This window comes from Paroedura picta, chromosome 5 (assembly GCF_049243985.1).
Source record: "Paroedura picta isolate Pp20150507F chromosome 5, Ppicta_v3.0, whole genome shotgun sequence".
NCBI classification, from domain to species: domain Eukaryota; kingdom Metazoa; phylum Chordata; class Lepidosauria; order Squamata; family Gekkonidae; genus Paroedura; species Paroedura picta.
The window spans coordinates 37,046,716-37,068,222 of NC_135373.1; the positions used below are offsets into that span (position 1 = coordinate 37,046,716).

General features: G+C 48.1%; 1 protein-coding gene and 1 long non-coding RNA gene across 3 annotated transcripts in view; one reads left to right on the forward strand and one right to left on the reverse strand.

The window, feature by feature from the left end:
• Positions 1-2,195: 2,195 nt before the first annotated feature.
• Positions 2,196-18,156, reverse strand: LOC143837452 (uncharacterized). Its single transcript, XR_013230981.1, has 3 exons — positions 17,879-18,156; positions 2,719-2,888; positions 2,196-2,582 (listed from the first exon to the last, which is right to left on the reverse strand). It is a non-coding gene; the product is annotated as an uncharacterized LOC143837452 (long non-coding RNA).
• Positions 17,210-21,507, forward strand: part of GRIK3 (glutamate ionotropic receptor kainate type subunit 3) — a 250,049-nt gene continuing 245,751 nt past the window's right edge. Inside the window, exon 1 of one of the 2 annotated variants that reach the window (XM_077337278.1) lies at positions 17,210-17,997. In XM_077337278.1, coding sequence (XP_077193393.1) covers positions 17,871-17,997 — 127 coding nt within the window. In that variant the 5' untranslated portion in view covers positions 17,210-17,870. Of the gene's footprint in view, positions 17,998-19,411; positions 19,599-21,507 lie in introns of those variants that run through there. The other variant, XM_077337281.1, reaches the window with a different exon arrangement.

Consider the following 21,507-nt stretch of genomic DNA (forward strand, 5'->3'; position numbering starts at 1 on the left):
AGGGAAAGGTTCCAGGAAGGTCAAGTTGTCCTTGAGACAAAAATAAGAGCCAGCTTGGTGTAGTGGTTAGAAGCACAGACTGCTAATCTGGTGAGCCTGGTTTGATTCCCTGCTCCTCCTCCACATGCAGCCAGCTGGGTGACCTTGGGCTCACCACAGCACTGAGAAAGCTTTTCTGACGAGCAGTAATATCAGGGCTCTCTCAGCCTCAACCACCTAACAGAGTGTCTGTTGTGGGGAGAGGAAAGGGAAGGAGATTGTAAGCCGCTTTGAGACTCCTTCAGATAGAGAAAAGCGGCATATAAGAACCAACTCTTCTTCTTCTTCAGTAATATCATGGCTCTCTCAGCCTTCCCTCCCTCACGGGGTGTCTGTTGTGGGGAGAAGAAAGGGAAGGTGAATGTAAGCTGCTTTGAGAGTCCTTCGAGTAGAGAAAAGTGGCATATAAGAACCAACTCTCGTCTCCTTCTTCTTCTACTACTACTATTTTGTATTCACAGGATTGCCAATAAGTCTAAAATTTAAATTTAAGCTTTAAAATAGAGAACAAGATACTCAAGAATTTGTATTAGAAAGGCTGAAGGAAAAACACCTAAGGTGTGGAACTATTTTTCATTTAAAGGCATTGATTCATCTTCATATGTGTGTAATGTACCCCAGTAGAATTACGGTAACCCCAGCAAGGGGCTTTCAAGGCAAGTGAGATACCGAGGTGGTTGCCCTTGCTTTCTTCAGCAGAACCCTCCTTTGTAGTCTCCCATACAAGTACTGATCCTGCTTAGCTTCTGAGATTTAATGAGATCAGGCTATATCATGCCACTCCCCCCCTCCCAAATCATCTTTTAAGACTGCAGGAATCTATTTACCGGATGCTAATGCAATTCCTCCATGATATCTTTTAGAAGTGGCCATCAGGGGGATGCAGCAGCCCTAGTAGCCCAAGCACTGCTGATATTGCCAGAGCTTGAAATTGAACTGGAGGCCATCAAGGCAGCCTCTGCAGAGGAAGGCATAGAAAACCTCCTGTGCCCAACTCTTACTTTGATCAAACTTCATGGGGGTCACCATAACTTGGTTGTGCCTTAATGGTACACTTTAATCAGGAGAATGATCTGGAAAGGTTGTAAGAAGAGGAGAAATGAAAGGAGCTTTCAGGCTTCACAGAGCCTACAGCAACCCTCTTGCAACCTTTTGACCATGGAGGACCCCCTGATGTGTTTTTCAGGTTTCAAGGAACCCCAGAAGTGGTGACAGGCCCCTTCAGAGAAGTGAGCGCAGAAGGTGGAGAAGTCAACCAATCAATCATTTACCATTTCCATTGTGGAGAGAGAGACGGGGCCTGTAGAGCAGTAGGGGAAGTGGGCTCTAGTAATGTCAGTGGCCATCCAAAGTTCTGGAGAAGGCCTCGTATCTCCTGGGGAGCTCTTGTGAAACCCCAGGGTTCCCCAGAACCCTAGTTGGGAATCCCTGCACTACAGGGGGGGGGGGGGAGGCAGAAGAGTTTCTTGTAACTAAAGCCCATGGGGGGCACTTATTCTATTCTCACAGAATGCCAGAAAATCTACATATAGTTCAGCCAGTAGGTAGTATATTAAAGCAAGCCAGAGAAAAGAAGCTATGGCTGACAGGGGCTGTGATTTAATATAAATAGTTACTGCCAGTGAAAAGAGGTGAGAGCAAAAAACCCAAATATAATAGAGAACAGACGCACTTGGAGAATCATCCTGTTTCTGTGTACAGTGTCTTCATTTTCTGTCAATCATTGCAGGGAAGTGATTTTTCTCATATTCCCCCAACGGCAGGAGGCTAGTTTCCGAAGGTGGCCGTCTCGTTCTGCAATGGAAGGGAGCTTTGACTCTTGAAACCTTATCCCCTCCCCCAAAAATATCTTGTTTGTCTCAAATGTGCTACTGGACTGCAATCTAGCTGTTCAATTGCAGATTGGGAGGAGGCGACACAATTAGGCAAATCGTCTTCCTTGGAAGGCAGGCACACAGGCACATAGGCCAGTTCATGGCAGAAAGAGGATAGAGTCAAATCCCTTCCCCCCAAGGAAAAACCAGACCCAAATGTTGGCAGAGTAATTAACACAGCAAAGGTGCACAACCTGATCGCAGTGTAGATAAAGGTTTATTTAGGAACTAACAAACTTGATAGCAAAGAGGAAAGACAGAGATAGTGTCTCCTAACTATGCCAATAACTGCGAGAGAGGGCAAAACCAAATGTGGCACTTCCGAGAAGAATCAGGATATTGCCCTAAGAGGTGCAATCTGAAGATGGACAAGGAATGACACCCAACAGGCAAGAAGGTGCTGACCTCACTATCTTAGCTAATAGACTTTTTGCTGCCTTCTTCTGGGTCTTCTCCTCTTCTTCCTTGTACCCCAGACATTGCCTGTCCCAACACCAAGTAAGATGAGGTGGTGAGAATGGATTTGAGATCTCTCTCTCTCTTTCTCTCTCTCTTTGAAAGATAAGTGATGATCAAATTGCTGAGCAGTCTGGCTCCCTTTGATTTCTATTCAAAGCCGCAGTGCCTGGTGCCCGTTTTTTGCCAATACAAATACAGCTGCTGTCAGCTCTGTAGCAAAGAAAAGAAAGGAAAAGACAGCTAAGTTTCCATTTATATATAAAGAAAGGAGGGAGGGGAGTGGTCTTTAAAAACCAAAATGGGGGTGTGAAGTCAAGGTGAAGCTAAGCCCTGCCTCCTCCCACACCTGACTGCAGGTACATGAGGCTGTTTTCTTCCATCTTGGCTTTTCCCTATTACCAGAGAGCATCTTCCAATCAGGAGCACAACATGGGAAGGGAAAGGAAAGGAAGGTTCAGCATCTCCCATCCGTAGTGTTTCAGCTTTCTTTCAAAGTAGAGCCAAGCACCCACTCACCTGGGCAAGGAAGAAAAAATTGCAAGAAGGAACTTTGCATCCTGTCACAAGTAGAGCTCCCCCCTCCCCATTTCCATGAAAGCTGCTTAAGATTACACCACTAATGGTTGCTACTGTAATTGATCCCCCTCGTATTTGGGGTGAAGTATCCCCTGAATGAGGGGTACATGGTTTTCTGCCATGTTCTGTGATTTTATGTCTTTTAATGGGATTTTTAATGGATTTTCATTGGACATTGTAGCCCGCAATGAGCCAGCTTCGAAAGTGGCGGGAATAATAATAATAATAATAATAATAATAATAATAATAATAATAATAATAATAATAATAATAATACTCTCTAAGATTCTTCTCCCAGTTTGGTGGAAAATGAAAAAAAAAGTGATGTGGAAATGTATTTCTAGCTAAAATATATAAAGAATAGATTTTTAAAAATTCCAAAGAGAAAATAAACACAAATAACTAAAGAACAAAACAAACTGCAAGCAACACAGATAATATTTCCTTGCATCTCCCCAGTGGTAGGTGATGTTTGTTCTGCTATTATGACATTCTGCTGTTATGATGTTGGTTCTCCCTCTTACCTCTCCTGCTGAGAGTTACATTAGTAGCAAAGGTAGATGGTTATCTAACATGGTTATACCGCCATGTTGTATTTTATGTCTTTCATATTTAATGTTTTTTAATGGGGTTTTAGTGGGGGTTTATGGTCTGATCTGGTAACCTGCCATGGTGGGAAATAAGCTGAAACAACAACAGTAACAATAACAACAATAACACCAACAATAACAATATTAAGTTGATCATTTTCCATGCCTACTCATGCCAGAAGAGGAATCTGTGCCATCCTCGTTCCAATAGCAGTGCTAAGAATCATAGCTATTTCCACAGGCAATGAGGTTAGTTTCACAAGTCAGAAAGGCTAGACCGCAGCCCTCCATAAACGTTAATATTCTGTTTTGCAAATTTCCCTTGTCTGCCTTTATCCCCACTGACACTTCAAAAATATTAGATAAACACCAGATTGTTCAGTGATAATTAACAAAGAACTGTCTCTATTCTTGGGCACCAGAAAGACTGCAGGAGATATACATTCACCCACTCACAGTTCTCCCCTCCCAGTGCACCCCCCTAATATTTCTCACTGAAGAACTGCTAGCCCAAGCTGCTTTTTCTAACTGAAAGAGATGTGAAAATCTGAAATGCTGTTCATCAGTAAATGATGTATCAAGGTGCTCAGCAGTTAATCTTGATGCAGGCCCAGGGAGGCTGTGACCTCTTGGCTTGTTGTGAGGATCTGTACAAAGGAAGGGTGTAAACACTAAATTTACAGGAAAAGTCCTTAAAAATGCAAGTTGCTTTTAATCTGGAACATTCCAGCACTAGCTGTCTGAAGACAGGCTGTTTTGGCCACATGGCCCCTACAAATCTGATAATGTCAACAAGAATCCAATAAGGTTGTGAGCTATATTTTATTGAGTGAGTGAGAGAGGGAAGCTTTTTATACTGTACTTTTCACTACCCAAAGTGGCTTACAAACACCTTTCTATCCCTCTCCACACAACAGACACCCTGTGAGGTAGGAGAGGCTAAGAGAGCTTTAAGAGTACTCTGGGAAAGCATCTCTAAGAGAACCGTGACTAGCCCAAGGTCACCCAACTGCCTGCATGAGGAAGAGTGGGGAATCAAACCCATGTCTTCAGAGTCCTCCACTTTTTTAACCACCACCCTTTGGTTACTTCATTTACTCCCTATCAATAGGCTCAAAGGTCTCGGGGAATGTGTACAAGCCCTCCTGGGACCTATTATTAAAACACTAATATAAGGAAATACTGTAGGATTTTTCCACACTAACTTTCACTATTGTTACAGCAATCTTATATCGGAGGACTCAACCACTGAAGAAAAGTTATTGACAATGGAAATTATTTAGAGACTGTTATGGTTGATTCTTTATGTATGTTAAATATTGTATTAAAATTGAATATATATTGTCAGAACAAGAACATTGCCTTGGATAGGTTCCTTGTTTTTCTATTGGTATTCTATTGTGAACCTTCCTTTTTTTCGTGTTGTAATCAAATTCCATGGTTCTAGTATAGCCTCAATTAACTGACACATGGAAGGCACAAAATTGATGGAGGGGTCATGGCAGATCTCTAGATGCTCCCCAACAAGCTCATCTAGCATGCTTCCATTGCTCTCCAGTTCTTTCTGATAGCATTTGAATCCTTGATCGTTGGAGTACTATGCTTTCCATTGGCATTAATAGAATCTTAGGGACAGTCTGGAGGGAAGGTAGCATGGAATAGCCTGATCTTGTCTGATCTCAGAAGTTAAGCAGGGTTGGTACTTGGATGGGGGATCACCAAGGAAGGCTCTGCGGAGGAAGGTAGTGGCACTGTGGGAAACTACCTCTTCTTCTGCCCTGAAAGAACCTTGCTAATGTTCCGCAAGTTACAAAAGAATTTATATATTCCAACGGGAGGTCACCATTTAGCAAGAAGGAAAGTTCTTGTTTTCAGAATCTTCAATCTTCAATCATCATCATCAAAACAAGACTATTATCCTATGTACTAACTAGTTTAGTTGTTGGACTTCCTTAGTTGTGTAATAATAATTGTGGGCAACCGAAGAAATCATGCAGTGCTCAAGGCCTCTTGGATAACAGAACAGGGGTTGTCTTCATCTTTGAACAGAATGGATCTCAGACTCTGTACGGTTTGCCATTAGGGATTCTTACTTTTGCTGAGATTGCAGTGAAATAGTACCAGCTGATAGGCATACCAGGAGAACATCTAACTGCTGGTACATGCTTGAAAGCACCTCTTGATATCAAGAGCAAACTTTAGTTCAGGGGGTCAGCTTCCACAGGGAATCCCACCCCACATGATATTATGGAATGAGAATATGCATTGCAGGACTCTTGGTCTTATTCTGAGTGATTGTGCCAGTGACTGGGAGAATCAGTGGATTTCAGTGAAGGAAACCCAAAGCTTTTTTAAAATATATATATTTTATTATAGTTTTATTATAGATTTATAAACAAAAACCACACCAGAAAAACACAACAAAACCATCTGATCACCCATATGGAAATAAACCATCATAATACATTATTGTTCTGACCAATAGACACAAACAGTGTCAACATATATAAGACAAAGCCTGAAACTAAAACAAAACCCAAAGGATCTAAGGGGTGATGGGAACTTCCATCCTAATTGGCATTCTTTCTGCATAAAGTTATTCAATCCAGTTCTAAACCATACACCGCAGGAGACCCAAAGCTATACGTTCACTGCAACAGGAAAGGGCTGAGGCTCAGTAGAAGAGCCACCGCTTTGCATGCAGAAAGTCCCAGTTTCAATCCCTGACATCTCTAGTTTAAAAGACCAGGAAACAGGTGATGTGAAAGGCCTCTTCCTGAAACCCTGGAGAGCTGCTGTCAGTCTGAGTCGAGAATACGGACGTTGATGGACCGAGGGTCTGCTTCAGTGCGAGCCAACGTCATGTGCTCAGCGTGCTGTATTACCATGCCAAATGAGGCAGCAGAAGCAGTGGCTGAGATGCCAAGAGAAGTCTGTAGGTTTTTGATGGATCAGAAACCACCATTACAGGCATCCAGATGGCACAGGACCAGGGCCCATTCTGCACACATAGGATAATGCACTTTCAATGTACTTTGGCAGCTGGATTTTCCTGTGCAGAACAGGATAATCTACTTCTAAAGTGCATTGAAAGTGCATTATCTATTGTGTGCAGAATAGGCTCAGGTCCCCCCAGATCGGTTGGCACGTACAATCATGCCCTGTAGTGGACTTGCTTGGACTCTAGCCTGAAGGTCCACCTCTGAAGCCCCAAAAGGTACTGCTGATTGCTGAGAAAGCAAGAAGTCTCCAGGACACAAATGCACAGCCGCCTAAAGATAAGCACTTGGCTAGTGCCATTCACAAATCTGGGGACTTCCCATTCAGATGACAGCAGTGGGCTCTGTGTGGGGCTGTCCTTGAAGACTGTCCAGAAAATCCAGTTGACTGAGAATGTTGCCTCCTAACTGATGACTGGTCTGTCCCAGGAGCTGGGCTTTCCTTCTTAGTCTGTGATGTTCTCGAATGTACCTGACAAGATCCTGCTGGAGATCAAGCACTTGGCTCCACATGCCAGGTCTTAAATAAAAAACCTGCAGCATTTCCAAACACAAGATGTGCTTCTTTAAGGTCTGCCGTGTGTGGTAGGGAAACATGGGGGCTTGCCATCTTTCCCCTATCCTAGCCTTTGTTACCTAATGTGCATTCCTGAGGTATGGTAGGATAAATGTCCTTGTTTCAGGGGCATCACCTGAGGACAGGTGAGTTTGGTCTCTTACGGAGTCCACCTGCCACCTGGCAGAGACTAGAACCCGCCACATGTCTGGAAGATCACCAGCATCATGAGAGAGGCAGGCTGTGGCATAATTAATTGAAACAATACCACTTCTCTGTCTTGCTGCCCTAATTAGTTCCCTTCTTTCGTGCTCTCAGTCGGCCACAATAAATCTTGCCTTAGGCAAGAATGGCTGCCAAAGTTTAAGCAGTTCCTTGGGGGTTGTCATTTTAGGAATCCAAGCATGGGGGTCACCTGTTTGTCCTTGCTTCCTCCCCTAATATGGCAGGGCAAAACTAGGGCCATAGCAGATGCAGAGACTTGGGCAGGAAACGCTTAAGAAACTAGCAGGGAACTGATCCTCTGTTTAAACGACGCTCATTCCACTTCAGACATTCAAGACAAGTCCTCACATTTAGGACTGAAATTTCAGAGATATTATTTATTAGCACAAAAATATTGGCACGCTGTTTCGCTTCGTAAAATCTCCTGATATTGCAAGAGCGGCAAAGCAATGAAAAGTCAAAACAAATTAAGATCAAGGGTCAACTTCGCAAGGACCACCAGCAAATGTTTCCATCCAGCAGAGGAGCAGAACCGGAAAGACCTTTTGAGCGGAGGACCGTTAGAGGAAACCATTTTTGCCTGAGGATGAATTCCTATCAAGGAAGGTGGCAGGCAGGGTTGGCAGAGAAGGGAGTTCCACAACTGACTTACTGATGTTGATAACTCAGTTTTTATCCAAAGAAGCTTACAGTACAGCGCTATGTACAGTTATACCCTCCTACATCCATTGAAGCAGATGGGCTTAAAAAAGAGTGGCTGTGAACAAGACTGCAACCAGAACATCCAGCAACTACATCTCCTCCTTCTCTTTTCTTCTTCCCCTCTCCATTCCCCAACTAATCCAGAACTATCTGGGTGCCATTGTTGGATAGGCCACATAGACACCCAATAACCTTTCCACCAGAAATTGTGCACATAGACAGACTGAAGAGACTTAATGTTCAGGTAGGCTAGTAGCAACCCTCACCTGAATCTTGTGAACCTAAGCAGGGTTGGTCCTGGCCAGTATTTAGATGGGAATCTCCATGGAATATCAGGCTTGTGATGCAGAGGCAGACAATGGCAACCCACCTCTAAGCATCTTGGCTTGAAAACCAAACTGGGTTGCCAGAAATCAGCTGTGATTTGACGGCACGTCCCACCACCAGCTAGCAGAAAGTCCTGGATATACCCTTGGTTCCAAGCTGTTTAAAATTCTCATCAGTGCTATGAACTGGGGTTAGAAGTGTGCTGTTAGCAGTTGCACTGGGCATGGAATAGACCTAAATGGATTCTACTGATATAGCCTCCATTAATAATCAGACTGATCCAGTCTGCCTCTGTTATAGCTCTGGATACTCAATTCAGTCATCGTGACATCCGGAAGAAGTTCCTGACAGTTAGACTCTTTCTCAGTGGAACAGGCTTCCTTGGGAGGTGGTGGGTTCTCCATCTTTAGAAATTTTTAAGCAGAGGCTCGATAGCCATCTGACGGAGAGGCTGATTCTGTGAAGCCTCAAGGGGGTGGCAGGTGTGGATGAGTGATAGGGTTGTGAGTGTCCTGCATAGTGCAGGGGGCTGGACTAGATGACCCAGGAGGTCCCTTAGAACTCTATGATTCTATGAGAACCCTTCCTAGTTCACTGTGCTTCCATCGGATCCAGATTGAGTTCTACTGGTTCGTCTTTGTCTAGTCTATTACAGACCCCAGGTAGCAACTTCGGGCAGATTCAAATGTCAGATCGCGTGGCCACATGGCCACCTCAAGGAGTTTCATTCGAGAAACTCAGACCCCAGCTCCATGGGGGCCTGATTTAAACTGAGACCGTGCCATTTGAACAGAGGGAGCGTGAGCCTCAAGAGCAGGGGGAGTCAAACTGCGGCCCTCCAGATGTCCGTGGACTACAATTCCCATGAGCCCCTGGCAGGGGATCATGGGAATTGTAGTCCATGGACATCTGGAGGGCTGCAGTTTGACTACCCCTGGTTTAGACACTGCCATTTACTTGACTTGAAACAGCCACGGGGAGCAATGTCTGAAGAAGTGGGCCTGCATACGAAAGCTCATGCCTTGAATAAATCTTTGCTGGTCTTTAAGGTGCTACTGGACTCAATTTTTACGGGGAGCAACTGTTTGCCACAGTCGGAAAACTCGTACGGCAATTCCACGGCTTCTCCAGGGGTCAAAGAACAGCTCTTGGGGCCATTTCAAATCCAAGAGGAACACTGAAAACCAAGCTGAATTGCTCCACTCCCAGGAGGCTTTACTGTTGACGTCCAGCTGGCCACTTTCTCACTTTACATCCGGCCTGGCCCAAGCCAGTTGAGCAGACTTGGAGAGGAACGTCTCGATTTCCACTCAAGGTGGGGCGACCTCAGCTTCTCAGTGGCTCAGCACATTCCCCGGTGCTTTCTTGCAGCAGCAACTGCAGGGAGAAGCGTGCTCCTTTCCGACTGACACAGCAAAGCTCAGCCATAGTTCTTTCAAGGGCAAATCCTGGGCAGCCGCGTCTGGCTATATATTTTCCTGCTTTGCTTTTTTTTTTACCTCTCTTTCCAGATGTACAGTAATGACTTTGTACAGTAACTTTTGCTTCCCTGACAAATCTATCGAAATGTGTCCGGCAAGGGCAGGCATCGCAGCAGCGGATTTAAAATGCAGGAGCTGTTCCTGGGACTTATACAAATCACGTTCCCAAGACAAGCAGGATGCTCTCGGGTTCCCCGTGCAAAGCAGGAAGCTGTGGCTCTCCTGGAAGGGCTTTGGGCGTTGGAGAGGAGGAGAAACTCCTGGTCTGGGTGCCAGGGCTTTTTTGAAGAAGAAGAAGAGTTCTTATATGCCGCTTTTCCCTACCCGAAGGAGACTCAAAGTGGCTTACAGTCACCTTCCCTTTCCTCTCCCCACAACAGACACCCTGTGGGGTGGGTGAGGCTGAGAGAGCCCTGATATCACTACTTGGTCAGAACAGTTTTATCAGTGCCGTGGCGAGCCCAAGGCCACCCAGCTGGCTGCATGTGGGGGAGTGCAGATTTGAACCTGGCATGCCAGATTAGAAGTCTGCACTCCTAACCACCACACCAAACTGGCTCTCCGTTTGCTGTTTGGCAGGGAAATAAAAAGGCCACTTGCAAATGGGATTGCCAGCTCTGGATTGGAAAATACCGAGAGATTTGGGGGGTGGAGTCTGAGGGGGCGGGGTTTGGGGAATAATGCCATAGAGTTCAACTTCAAAAGCGGCCATTATCTCCATGTAAGCTGATCTCTTTATTATTGTTGTTGTTTCAATTTTTTTTATTATTTCGAATTTTTTGCTTGGAGAGCCAGCATGAGTGCAGTGGTTAGGGGCAGTGGCTTCTAATCTGGCGAGCTGGGTTTGATTCCCCGCTCCTCTTCCACAGGAAGCCATCTGGTTGACCTTGAACTAGTCACAGTCCTGTTAGGGCTGTTCTCACAGAGCAGTAATACCAGAGCTCTCTCAGTGCCACTTACCTCACAGTGTGTCTGTTGTGGGGAGAGGAAGGGGAAGGCAATGGTAAGATACTTCTGGTAGAGCGAAGCAGCATATACACAAACAACTTTTCCTCTTCTTGATCAGTTATAACAGTGGGAGATTTCCAGCCACCACCTGGGGGTTGGCAACTCTACTTATGAGATTAGGGGAGACCAGGGCTGGCATCAGCCTAGGAACCAAAGAAGCTGAGTCTAAAAATTATCATAAAATATATATTCAGTAAACATTTTATTTTGCAGTGCTAAAGGTCAATTAAAAACAATGCATAAATATCCACTTAACAGAAACATCTTTTGATATGCACACAGCCACACACAGAGATTGTACTTTGGTCCAGGAAAGATTTACAGAAAGGTGTCTACCTTTCTATCGTGAATTCTGTCCATCACAGTATAGAACCAGGGTTTTTAATGGCACCTCTGAGTAAGTCAACCTTCCAGGCTGTAAAGCTTTTATGTTTATGGATATCTAGGTTTGTGTGGCTCTATCACTGACCTCTGAAGAAGATCCATTTGGATCACAACACGTCAGGTCATTTTTTTAAATAGTTCATTTTGTTATCTGGCCATAATCTGTGTTACTCATAATTTCTATTGAGTTCTTAATGCCTTGTTTTTAATTGACCTTTAGCACTGTGCAATAAAATGTGCATTTAATATATTTGTATGATAATAAGATTTCTCAACCTCTGGTTCCTGGCTTGTTTTACAGGTTGAGTTTATTTCTTTTCTGTTCCATTTTCCATTTTCCGGCATCAGCATACCCCGAGGCAGGCGTCGGCCGAGGCGGCCCAGGGCTCCTAGCAGGACTGTAGTTCCTGATCTCCCAACTCATGCATCTCTCTTGCTACCTGTTCACCTTCCCATTTATAAGAACGTCAGAAGAGCCCTGCTGGATCAGACACCAGGCCCATCTAGTCCAGCATTTCGCCCTATATCCCCCGCAGGGCTTTACGCTCTGTGGGGGCTAACCTATTGGTCGTTCCCGGCCCCAAGGAAGCCCGCCTGGCCTCGACCAGGGCCAGGGCCTTTTCGGTCCTGGCCCCAACCTGGTGGAATGAGCTCCCGGAAGAGCTGAGGGCCCTGCGGGAATTACCAGCATTCCGCAGGGCCTGTAAGACGGAGCTCTTCCGCCAGGCTTATAACTGAGGCCGGGCGGAAAGAAGATCAGCCCCCCCCTCACAACTGGTGGTAGAGAGTGTCACCCCCCTCCTGTAGTTGAGGGTGCGGAGACCAAATGAGCAGATTAAGCCATCGTTGTTGCCACTATTGTAAATTGATCGCATCTTATTGTTATTTTATGGTTTTAGGGGACGGGGTTATGTAAGCCGCCTCGAGCCTTTGGGGAGAGGCGGGGTATAAACATAATAATAATAATAATAATAATAATAATAATAATAATAATAATAATGCATACATAGGCCAACCAACTACCAGCAAGCCACTGTTCTCTTGCAAGAGCTCCACCAGCCTGGCACTGACAGAGAAGAGCACACGAATGGTTATTTTTTTTCAAAACAATGAAACCTTTTAGCACTGGCTTTAATTATTTCAGTTAAATATTTATTATTATTTACTGTTTTCAATATCCTGCCCCTCCCCGTACGAAAGCTCGGGGCAGTATACAACACGCATCACATGTACATCATTGATAAAACCACAGCTAAAAATATTAAACACTTATGGTGGTCCATTACTTTTGCTCATCGATTTGTCGATCCACCTCCTGGTCCGTTTCACGGGCAGTAAATTCTAATCGGGTTCTAACTCGGTCTTGGGAATAACCTGGAGATAAATGGAGGGAGGCCCGTAGATTTTCCTGGGTGCTAGCTTGTTCTGGCCTCAGCCAAAGGCCTGGTAGAAGAGCACCGTTTTGTGGGTCCTGCAGAACTTCGGTTGTTCCATCAGGGTCCAGGTCTCATCTGGTAGCTCATTCCATCAGGCTGGGGCCACAGTTGAGAAGGCCCTGGCCCTAGCTGAGGCCAGACATGCTTCCTTCAGGCTGAGGACCACCATGTTACAATTAATAGTATTAATGTTATGGCTATATGTTATGGAAAAACTAAATTCCTGGTATTGTTTTCTACATGTTATGTAGAACATGTTATGAGCCTCCAGGGAGAGTGGTATATAAGTAAATAAATAAATGATGTTGATATTAGAAGTTCTTAAAGTTCTTCTGGGGGGCATCCTGGAAGAGGCGGTGCCTTCGATAAACAGGGCCCAGACTGCGTTTCCTCGTGGCTCAATACGGCTTACAAGTCACAATTTTAAAACAAATGGAATAATATCCCAGATCCTCGCTCCCTACGATTTTTATCCAACAAATAGTTTTTAAATTTAAAAAAAATTAAATATTCTGTATCGTTTTACCTGTATCGTTTTACCCCTGCTTCAGTGATATTTTGTTTGAGGCGGTTTAGGGCTATAAAGGAGGAAAGGGACATGGATTTTGGCAAGGAAACACGGCCGGTGGAATAAATTTTGGTTTTAGCACTCTCATCGCTCAAGCTTCCAGCTATCAAATGTGAAGCCATTGAGAGCATTTCAGTAGAGGGCACTCCAGCCTGAGAAATCTATCCCTGCCAAATCCCGGGCATATTTACTTGGTGGTTTTAGAAACTCCGGCATATGAATCTCAGTAATGTGTACATGGGGCCTCATAACTCACGCTGATTGTGACTGTATTATACCTGATGCATATAAATTTAAACAAAATGCAGGCGGCTGTGTCTAATCCAGCCAAGAACCATTTTACCCACTTCCCCCTTTATTTGTGAAAAAGCCCTTCTTTTGTCTTCATTACTGTTGAAAACTAAAAAATCCCCCAAGGCAAAACTGCTTATTTCACACCTCTTCCCGGGCAGCTCATCTTTCAACCGCTATTTTGATTCGGGCTTGAAAACACCCTGACCCATCAGCAATTCCCCCTCCTTCTCTCTCCCGAGATTAATAAAACGTTTCGCCGTTTGTCCTCTCTCGTAAGCAGTTTTCTTTGTACTTGAGGAAAACGGGCGTTGAAATTAATAGGAATGAGTCCACCAATAAATCTGCCCTTTTTGCTCCTGGATGGAACGTTTGCACAGAGGATACAGTTTGCATCCTGATGTTCGCTCTGTCATGAAGGAAGTCCTTGGACAGAAAACACATTGATGGGCATGTTTGGGCAGTGTGACTTATCTTGACTCCTAGCCAGTCTGACAACAAACCCACCTGGCTGAGTTTTGGGGCTAGCTACCATAATCCCCCCCAAAAACTTTTTTAAAAAAAGGAAATTGTACACCTTGATTGCAGAGTCCTAAGCTGGCAAGGACAGCATGGTTGTTGTATTAGTTATAAAGGAAACAAATTGGAAGGTCAACAATATTTCTTAGTATTGTTGTACTGCCTGGTTGAGAGTTCAAGTCCCCTTCCCCCACTAGTTGTGTGGGCTCCACCCCTGACCTGGATAGTCCCAGGCATGCTTGATCTTCTCAGATCTCAGAAGGCAAGCAGGATCGGCCTTGGTTAGTGAAGAAGAAGAAGAGTTGGTTCTTATATGCCACTTTTCTCTACCTGAAGGAGTCTCAAAGCGGCTTACAGTCGCCTTCCCTTTCCTCTCCCCACAACAGACACCCTGTGAGGTGGGTGAGGCTGAGAGAGCCCTGATATCACTGCTTGGTCAGCACTGCTCTACCAGTGCTGTGGCGAGCCCAAGGTCACCCAGCTGGTTGCATGTGGGGGAGCACGAAATCAACCCCAGCTCACCAGATTAGAAGTCAACCCTCCTAACCCTCCTGGCTGAGTTTTGGGGCCACTTACCATAATCTCCCTAAAACCAAGTTGGTTTTCTTGGTTAGTGCTTGGATGGGAGACCACCAAGGAAAACTACGGTCAGGCAATGGGAAAACCACTTCCAAATGTCTCTTGCCCAGCTGCCAGGCAGTCCTACAATCATACGATAAGTATATAGATCAACGTGTGGGACGAGGGTTTGGACTGCTACACTCCTGTGGGAAGAGAGTCTCTGTGACATCAGGCATCTGAGGAGGACTGTGTTTTCCAGGGTGACCGAGACAGTCTAGGGAAGAAAGTTCAAGGTCTTGGGGAAGAGAGTGGGCATGACGTTCTCACCCAGCTCACCTTGGGCCAGGAGCAGGCCTGTCCACATATAGTAAGAAGGAGGGGAAATAAACATACTTGGTAAGAAACAGAAAGAAGAGTCCTGGAGGATGGGGCTATCAGTGGTGACGAATTTTAGTGGGTATATCTACTCCCAAAAGTACCCGAAGGCAGGGGTAGTCAACCTGTGGTCCTCCAGATGTTCATGGACAACAATTCCCATGAGCCCCTGCCAGCATGTGCTGGCAGGGGCTCATGGGAATTGTAGTCCATAGACATCTGGAGGACCACAGGTTGACTACCCCTGCCCTAAAAGGTAAAAGGTATCCCCTGTGCAAGCACCGAGTCATGTCTGACCCTTGGGGTGACGCCCTCTAAGCGTTTTCATGGCAGACTCAATATGGGGTGGTTTGCCAGTGCCTTCCCCAGTCATTACCTTTTACCCCCCAGCAAGCTGGGTACTCATTTTACCGACCTCGGAAGGATGGAAGGCTGAGTCAACCTTGAGCCGGCTGCTGGGATTGAACTCCCAGCCTCATGGGCAGAGCTTTCAGACTGCATGTCTGCTGCCTTACCACTCTGCGCCACAAGAGGCTCACCCCTGCCCTAAGGATTCTCAAAGCGGCTTACAATCGCCTTCCTTTCCTCTCCCCACAACAGACACTCTGTGGGGTAGGTGGAGATGAGAAAGCTTTAAGAGAACTGCTGTGGGAGAACAGCTCTGAGAGAACTGTGAGTTGCCCAAGGTTACCCAGCTTGGCTGCATGGAGAGGCGCGGGGAATCAAACCTTGCTCTCCATATCAGACGCCGCCACTAACCAAGCTGGGTAGAACTAAAAGTAATCTATTGGACAATGTTTCTGGATCCATACTTCAAAGAGTTACAGCATCTGCCAACTTTGGGGCGTAATCCAGAACCCCAAACCCATTTTTTTATCATTACATTTTCGGCGTGCCTAAATTTGCATTGCAGAGGCCATGGCATGTCACCTCTGCCTTGAAAAAGCCCCTTGGTGTGGTCCCTGTACACCAGTGGCAACTTGACAACACAACGGCACACAGAAAAGGAGTCTAGTAGGAACCTTAAAGCCGATCAAAATTTGTGGTGGGGTGTGAGCTTTTGTGAATCCCTGCCCACTTCTGCAGGCTGCCCATCAGGACCACAGGCAATGAGTGTTCACTTTTGCCTGTTTTGCAGCTTGAAAATATACACAGCTTGCCCCACTCACACAAGACGGCGCCTGCAGGAGGGCTCTGAGTGCATGCAAGGGAGGTGTGCCCCTACCCACAACACAGACTAAGAGCAGAGGTCCCCTAAGCGCAAGGGTGCAGGTGCATGCGCATAGATCACGTCTAGCCAAACTCCTTGCAGAGAGCCATGCTGAGCCGAGAACAAATCAACCGGTTGGAATCCACGGTGGGAGCAGGTGGGTGGGTTTGCCCGGCCTTTAACATGCAGAATGATCACATCTGATTAACTTAATGATTCTTCCTGCCTGAAACGAATTTACTCATTTCGCAGTGGCCCAGCAATTTCACGCTTTGAGCCGCTCCCCACTCCCCACTCCCCACTCTTGATTGCAGCTGCAACTCTGCAACCAGACCAAAAACGGACTTTCCAAATGGGCCAGGGTTGCATGTGCGGGACAGACACGCACACCCACTCTCTGTCACAGTTGCCTTGATGTATTATGGTGTGTGCGTGGGGGGTCCTTTCCACCCCAGGATAAGCAGAGGCCCAAGGCAGGGTGGGGGTCTGCTCCGAGGATCCAGGGCACATCCCTTGGGTACCTTCTGGCAGAAAGCCCCACAAAGCCTTTCGGGGGTGCCAGCCTTCCAGATGGGAAGGAGCCACCCCCAGAAGTTTATTTCTAACTCCATGATCTCCCCCCACCCCTTAAACTCTCATCTCTTCAAAGCGGCGGATTCCAATCCGGGCTCAAGCCCGGGCTCCTCCACTGGCCGCCACGGGGAATTGCGGAGGGAGGGGCCCACCACGGATCTCCCTCCCCGGAGTCTTGCAGCGGCGGCTCCGATCCAGGCCCGGCAGGGCGACCCCAGCCAGCGATATTCGCTCTCCGATCCGGGAGAAGGACCCCCGTGCTCAGGCCGCCTCGGAGGGAAATCAGCCACGTGGCCGCTCACCAGAAGAAAAGAAAAGAAAGCACTCTGCACATGCTCACTGCTTCCCCCGCCGCTTTAAGGTGTACGCGAAAAGTTGGCCTCGGCTCCCATGTCAGGCCAAACCAGGCCCTTCTGGTCGGCGAAAGTGGTTCAGGCCCCGGTTTGGGAAGCCGGGCAAGGGACCTCTGAGCATGTGCAGAGCGCCGTTCCCTAACCCGTCCCCCGGCGATTAGGGGGCCGGGCTTTGCCGGGCAGAGGGCGTGCCTTGCTCGGAGGCTTGAGCCCCAGCACCTCTCCGCGGAGCAGCCGGCCGGCCGCTTCGCCTGCGTCCTAGCGCTCCCCCCCCCCCCCCCCAGCAGCCCGGCGCGTGTGAACGCGTGTGCACCACTCCACGCCAGGGCTTGGAGCCAGCCGGGCGGGCAGGCAGAGAGCGGCGGCGGCGACCGGGGTGGACTGGCTGGCTGGCTGGCTGGCTGGAGCCGACGAGCGGCTGCCTTCGGGGGACAGGTGAAGCCCGAGCCGGGCGTGGCGGGGCGGCGGCTCCCGATCCCGCTCGCCCTCCTCTCACTGCTGCTGCTGCCGCCGCCGCTTCTGCTATTGCCGCCGCTGCCGCCGCCGCCGCTGCTGCGGCGGGAGCCAGTACGATGTTCCCCGCTGCGCCTGGCGCAGGCAGCCCGGAGTCGGACGCGCCCTCGCCGCCGTGCGTCGCCGCCAGGCGCCCAGTGCTCGCCGCCTGGCCGCAGCCGGAGCCGCAGCCGGAGCTGTAGCGGGCGCCCGAGCCCGAGCCGGAGGAGGGGGAGCCGGGCTGGGGCTTTGGCGCGCCTCGCCCGCCCAGGATGCTGACCTGCTGCTGCGTCCCGCGCTCGCTCCTGCTGCTGTTGGCCGAGTCGTGCGCCGTCGGAGCCTTCGTCTGGCTCGTCTGGCTGCCCTCCTGCCACGGGATGCCCCATGTCATCCGCATCGGTGAGCAAGCGGGGCGGCGGCGGCGGCCGGTGGGGGGTGGCGAGGAGAGGAGAGGGGCCTGCCTGCCTGCCCGCCCGCCCGCCCGCGGGCTGCTATGGAGCTCTCCCGGGGCTGTCGCTTGGCCAGAGGTCCGGCGGGGTCCGGCCAGGCGTGGGCTCCGCGCATCTCCCTCCCGGGGGCATGGCGCGTCCCTTGCCAGTGTGTGCCTAGGGGGGGAAGCGACCCTGCGAGGGGGCTGCCAGTCTTGCGGGAGAGGGGGGGGGGGCATTGCGCAGAAGACGTCCAAAGCGCGGACCTGCCTGTGCCAAGAGTTGAGTAGGGCGCTTTGGTCTTTTTTTTTTTTTTTTGAGTGCGCCAGAAAGGAGAAAGTGGCGCCATGGCGTGGGGGAGGGGGGATCTCTGAGCGCAGTGACCAGATAGGATGGCCCGCTGGGGGGTGCGGAGGTAGCGGCCGCTCCCCCCCCTCCTACCCCCACCCGCTGAAGTGGTGCGCTTTGGGACTCGATGCGCTTTAAAGGTCGCTCCCCTCTGGTCCTTTGGCGGTGGCAAGAGAGGAGCAAACTTTGCCTGGCTCTTCCCGAAGGCTTCCTCCCCTTCTCCTCCCCCCCCCCCCTTTGGAGATGCTCTGGTCCACCGGTGGCTCTTACAAGGATGCTGAGGGCCAGGGACTTTGTGGGAGAACTGGCAGTGCCTGGATTTCGAGCTGGAGGTCTTCCTGATGCAGGAGGGAGGCTGACATTTGGATGCTCTTGCTCTGCAGGAGTTGGCCTTTTTTTTTGTGGACCGGATTTTGGCCTTTGGAGTCAGCAGGTGGGGAAGACCCCGGCGGTGCCGGTTTGTCACGTTTTCGGCGACAGCCACAGAGATTGCTTTGTTTTAGGAAAAGCGTCGGGGGACGATCGAGCAGGTGTCACAGTTGTGTGTCTTTGTGTGTGAACATGTCACGAAATGAATGATTTTGTGAAATGAATGATTTTGTGAAGCTGGTCCGGTGCGTTAAGGAAAACATAACAGCCCCCTCCCTCCCTTCAGTTCCAGGTGATTCAAATCTCAGCAGAACAGCATCTGTTTTGACTTTAGAAAGTTACAGGGTTGGGAATCTTATTGCGTCTGGCGGAAAAAGCAGCTGTTGCAAAGACTTTTTGATGCCTGGGGGGGACCAAATCCAGATTTGGTGAACACCTCCCCCCCCCCACACTCACACACAGACACACCCATTTGGGATGTTCTCATGCGCAAACTCCACTGACCCCAGAAGGAGCTGCCTGCTTCATGTCCCAGCCAGCCAGCCTTCCGGCTGTGGGTGCCTGGCAATCCTTCGTTCCAGTCAGCTGCTGCCGCAGTTGCTGGACAAATAGAAGCTGTTGCCTCCTGTGCTTTTGGTTCTCCTCCTGGGAGGATAAATAACGAACCACGAAGAAACCTCAAATGCAAAAAAATATTATGCGCATGGCAAGAGGAGAGGAACAATTTTAATGACGCTATACAAACTCTACAGAACTATTCTCAAAGACAATATATGCTGTAAATGGTCAAAGGATCATATGATATGTGAAGAAGTCAGAGAAAATTATACAAAATACACTCTCAACAGGACCCAGGTGCGCAGCCTGTTTCGCATCAGCTTCCGCAGGGGAATATACAGAGGAGCAAACAGCTACAAGAAATATTAATAAAACCTAGTTATTATCAAAGACAGCAATGACCACCATGGTATTAAAAATAGTGTAATGCCAATTTATAATTTGTTATTAATATATAAAGCTTCCTTCCCCCCCCCTCCCCAGGTCCTTTGTCCTGCCTGGGCCACCGTCTTCCATTGGCTTCCTCACACCGCCCCCAAAGGGTGAGGTAGGCAACCCTTGAAGAGCTGGGGTCCAACAGAGACTTGTGCTTTCTTGTGACTGCGCATCCTGCTGGATTCTACTTGATTAGCCGGATTTTGGGTGCAGCCCAAGTGATGTGCATAGAGGGAGAGGGTCTTTTAGGATCCTCTGTGTGTATGTTTGTGTGTGTGCAGATTTCATTGGTTTCAAAAAGGTGGTGGAGGAGTGGATTGGGATGTCAACAGTATCTTTCTTTGACTCGGTGTGTAGTTCCCTCCCCCCCCCTCAAATCACATTTTGTGCTCTGCAGGTCGGTGGGCTCTGCGGTTCTCTGTGTTTTGCTGACAGCTGAAATGAATATGCATTGTTGAGAGGGACGACCCCCTCATTTGGGCATGCCCAGGTCTGCGTCCAGAGCCTTCACTGATAATTTCTGTCTGCGGATTGCGCTTGGCTTGTAAACATAACTCTGTCAGTTCATCTGTGCAGGAAGCTTGATGCTGTTGCATAGACATCCTCCAAAATGTGTGTCTCTGGGCCACTGTTTCCCCCTCCTGGTCCCTGAAATAGCCACCAAGAGGGGAGCAGGTAGCATGCTCACCTGCCTTTCGCATCCTAAGGAATGGCATTTCGGGAGGACTGTAGAGAAGGCAGAGAAGGCCACTGCAGTTGGCCAACATTTTGCTTAACTTCCCGCAGCGGCGAACTGCTTGTAGTAGATGACTGGAGGCGTCCCTGTACTGTTTCTTGAATGTGCATGCCGTACTGCCAAGATATTCGGGAGGAAAAGATTGTTCCTTGCGCTTCCCTGCTTTGCAAATCTGTCTCAAGTAGCGATTCTGTTGATGCTGGGTGCAGAGAGCCTGCCTGTTAGCGTATGCGAAAAATCAACACTAGTCAGGTTTGAGCGATTGCTTCCCCCCTCCCCTTCAAAAATCTGCTCATTTAACTTTTATAAAAATGCCAAATGAGAGGAGGAAGTTGGAACGGCAGAGTGGGAGAGGGTTTTGCAGCAACCGGCAGCAGCGATTTCGGGTTAGCTCCAGGTCCACCACGGCTTGCAGGTGCCAAGAGCACGGCCGTCTGCCCTTTTAAGGGTTGCGACACTGTTTCCCCTCCCTGCTTCTTCACATTTGATTTCTTTGTCACTCTGTGATACAGGAAATCTGATTTAATAAAGTGAGAGGTAGAAAAAGAGCTTTAAGAGAAAAGCTTGCTGTATTTCAAATGGAATTGCCTAGTAAAACAGTTACAAGGTTTGCTTCTGAGAAGATGATTCTGAGCATTGGAGGTGTTGGGAAATTGGTGGCTCTTTGCAGCAACCAAAAGTCAGTCAGTCAGTCTGTCTGTCTGTCTGTCTGTCTGTCTGTCTGTCTGTCTGTCTGTCTGTCTGTCTGTCTCTCTCTCTCTCTCTCTCTCGAGTTGTGTCTCAATGGGAATGTATTCCAGTGTTTTAAAACAGTCTCTGATGCAAATGAAGCAGGATCTTCTACACTTTTCCACATTTTTAGATGTTCCAGAATGACCCTCATGAAATTCTGAATGTAATCTTTTTTTTTCTTTTTGTAATGCAATTTACTGTAACTGGTAAAGATATAGCCAGTCATCACAATGATGCTTGCAAAGCAACAAAGTATTGTGGTGTAAATCTTGGAAAAATTGAATTAAATGGCATGGATTTGGC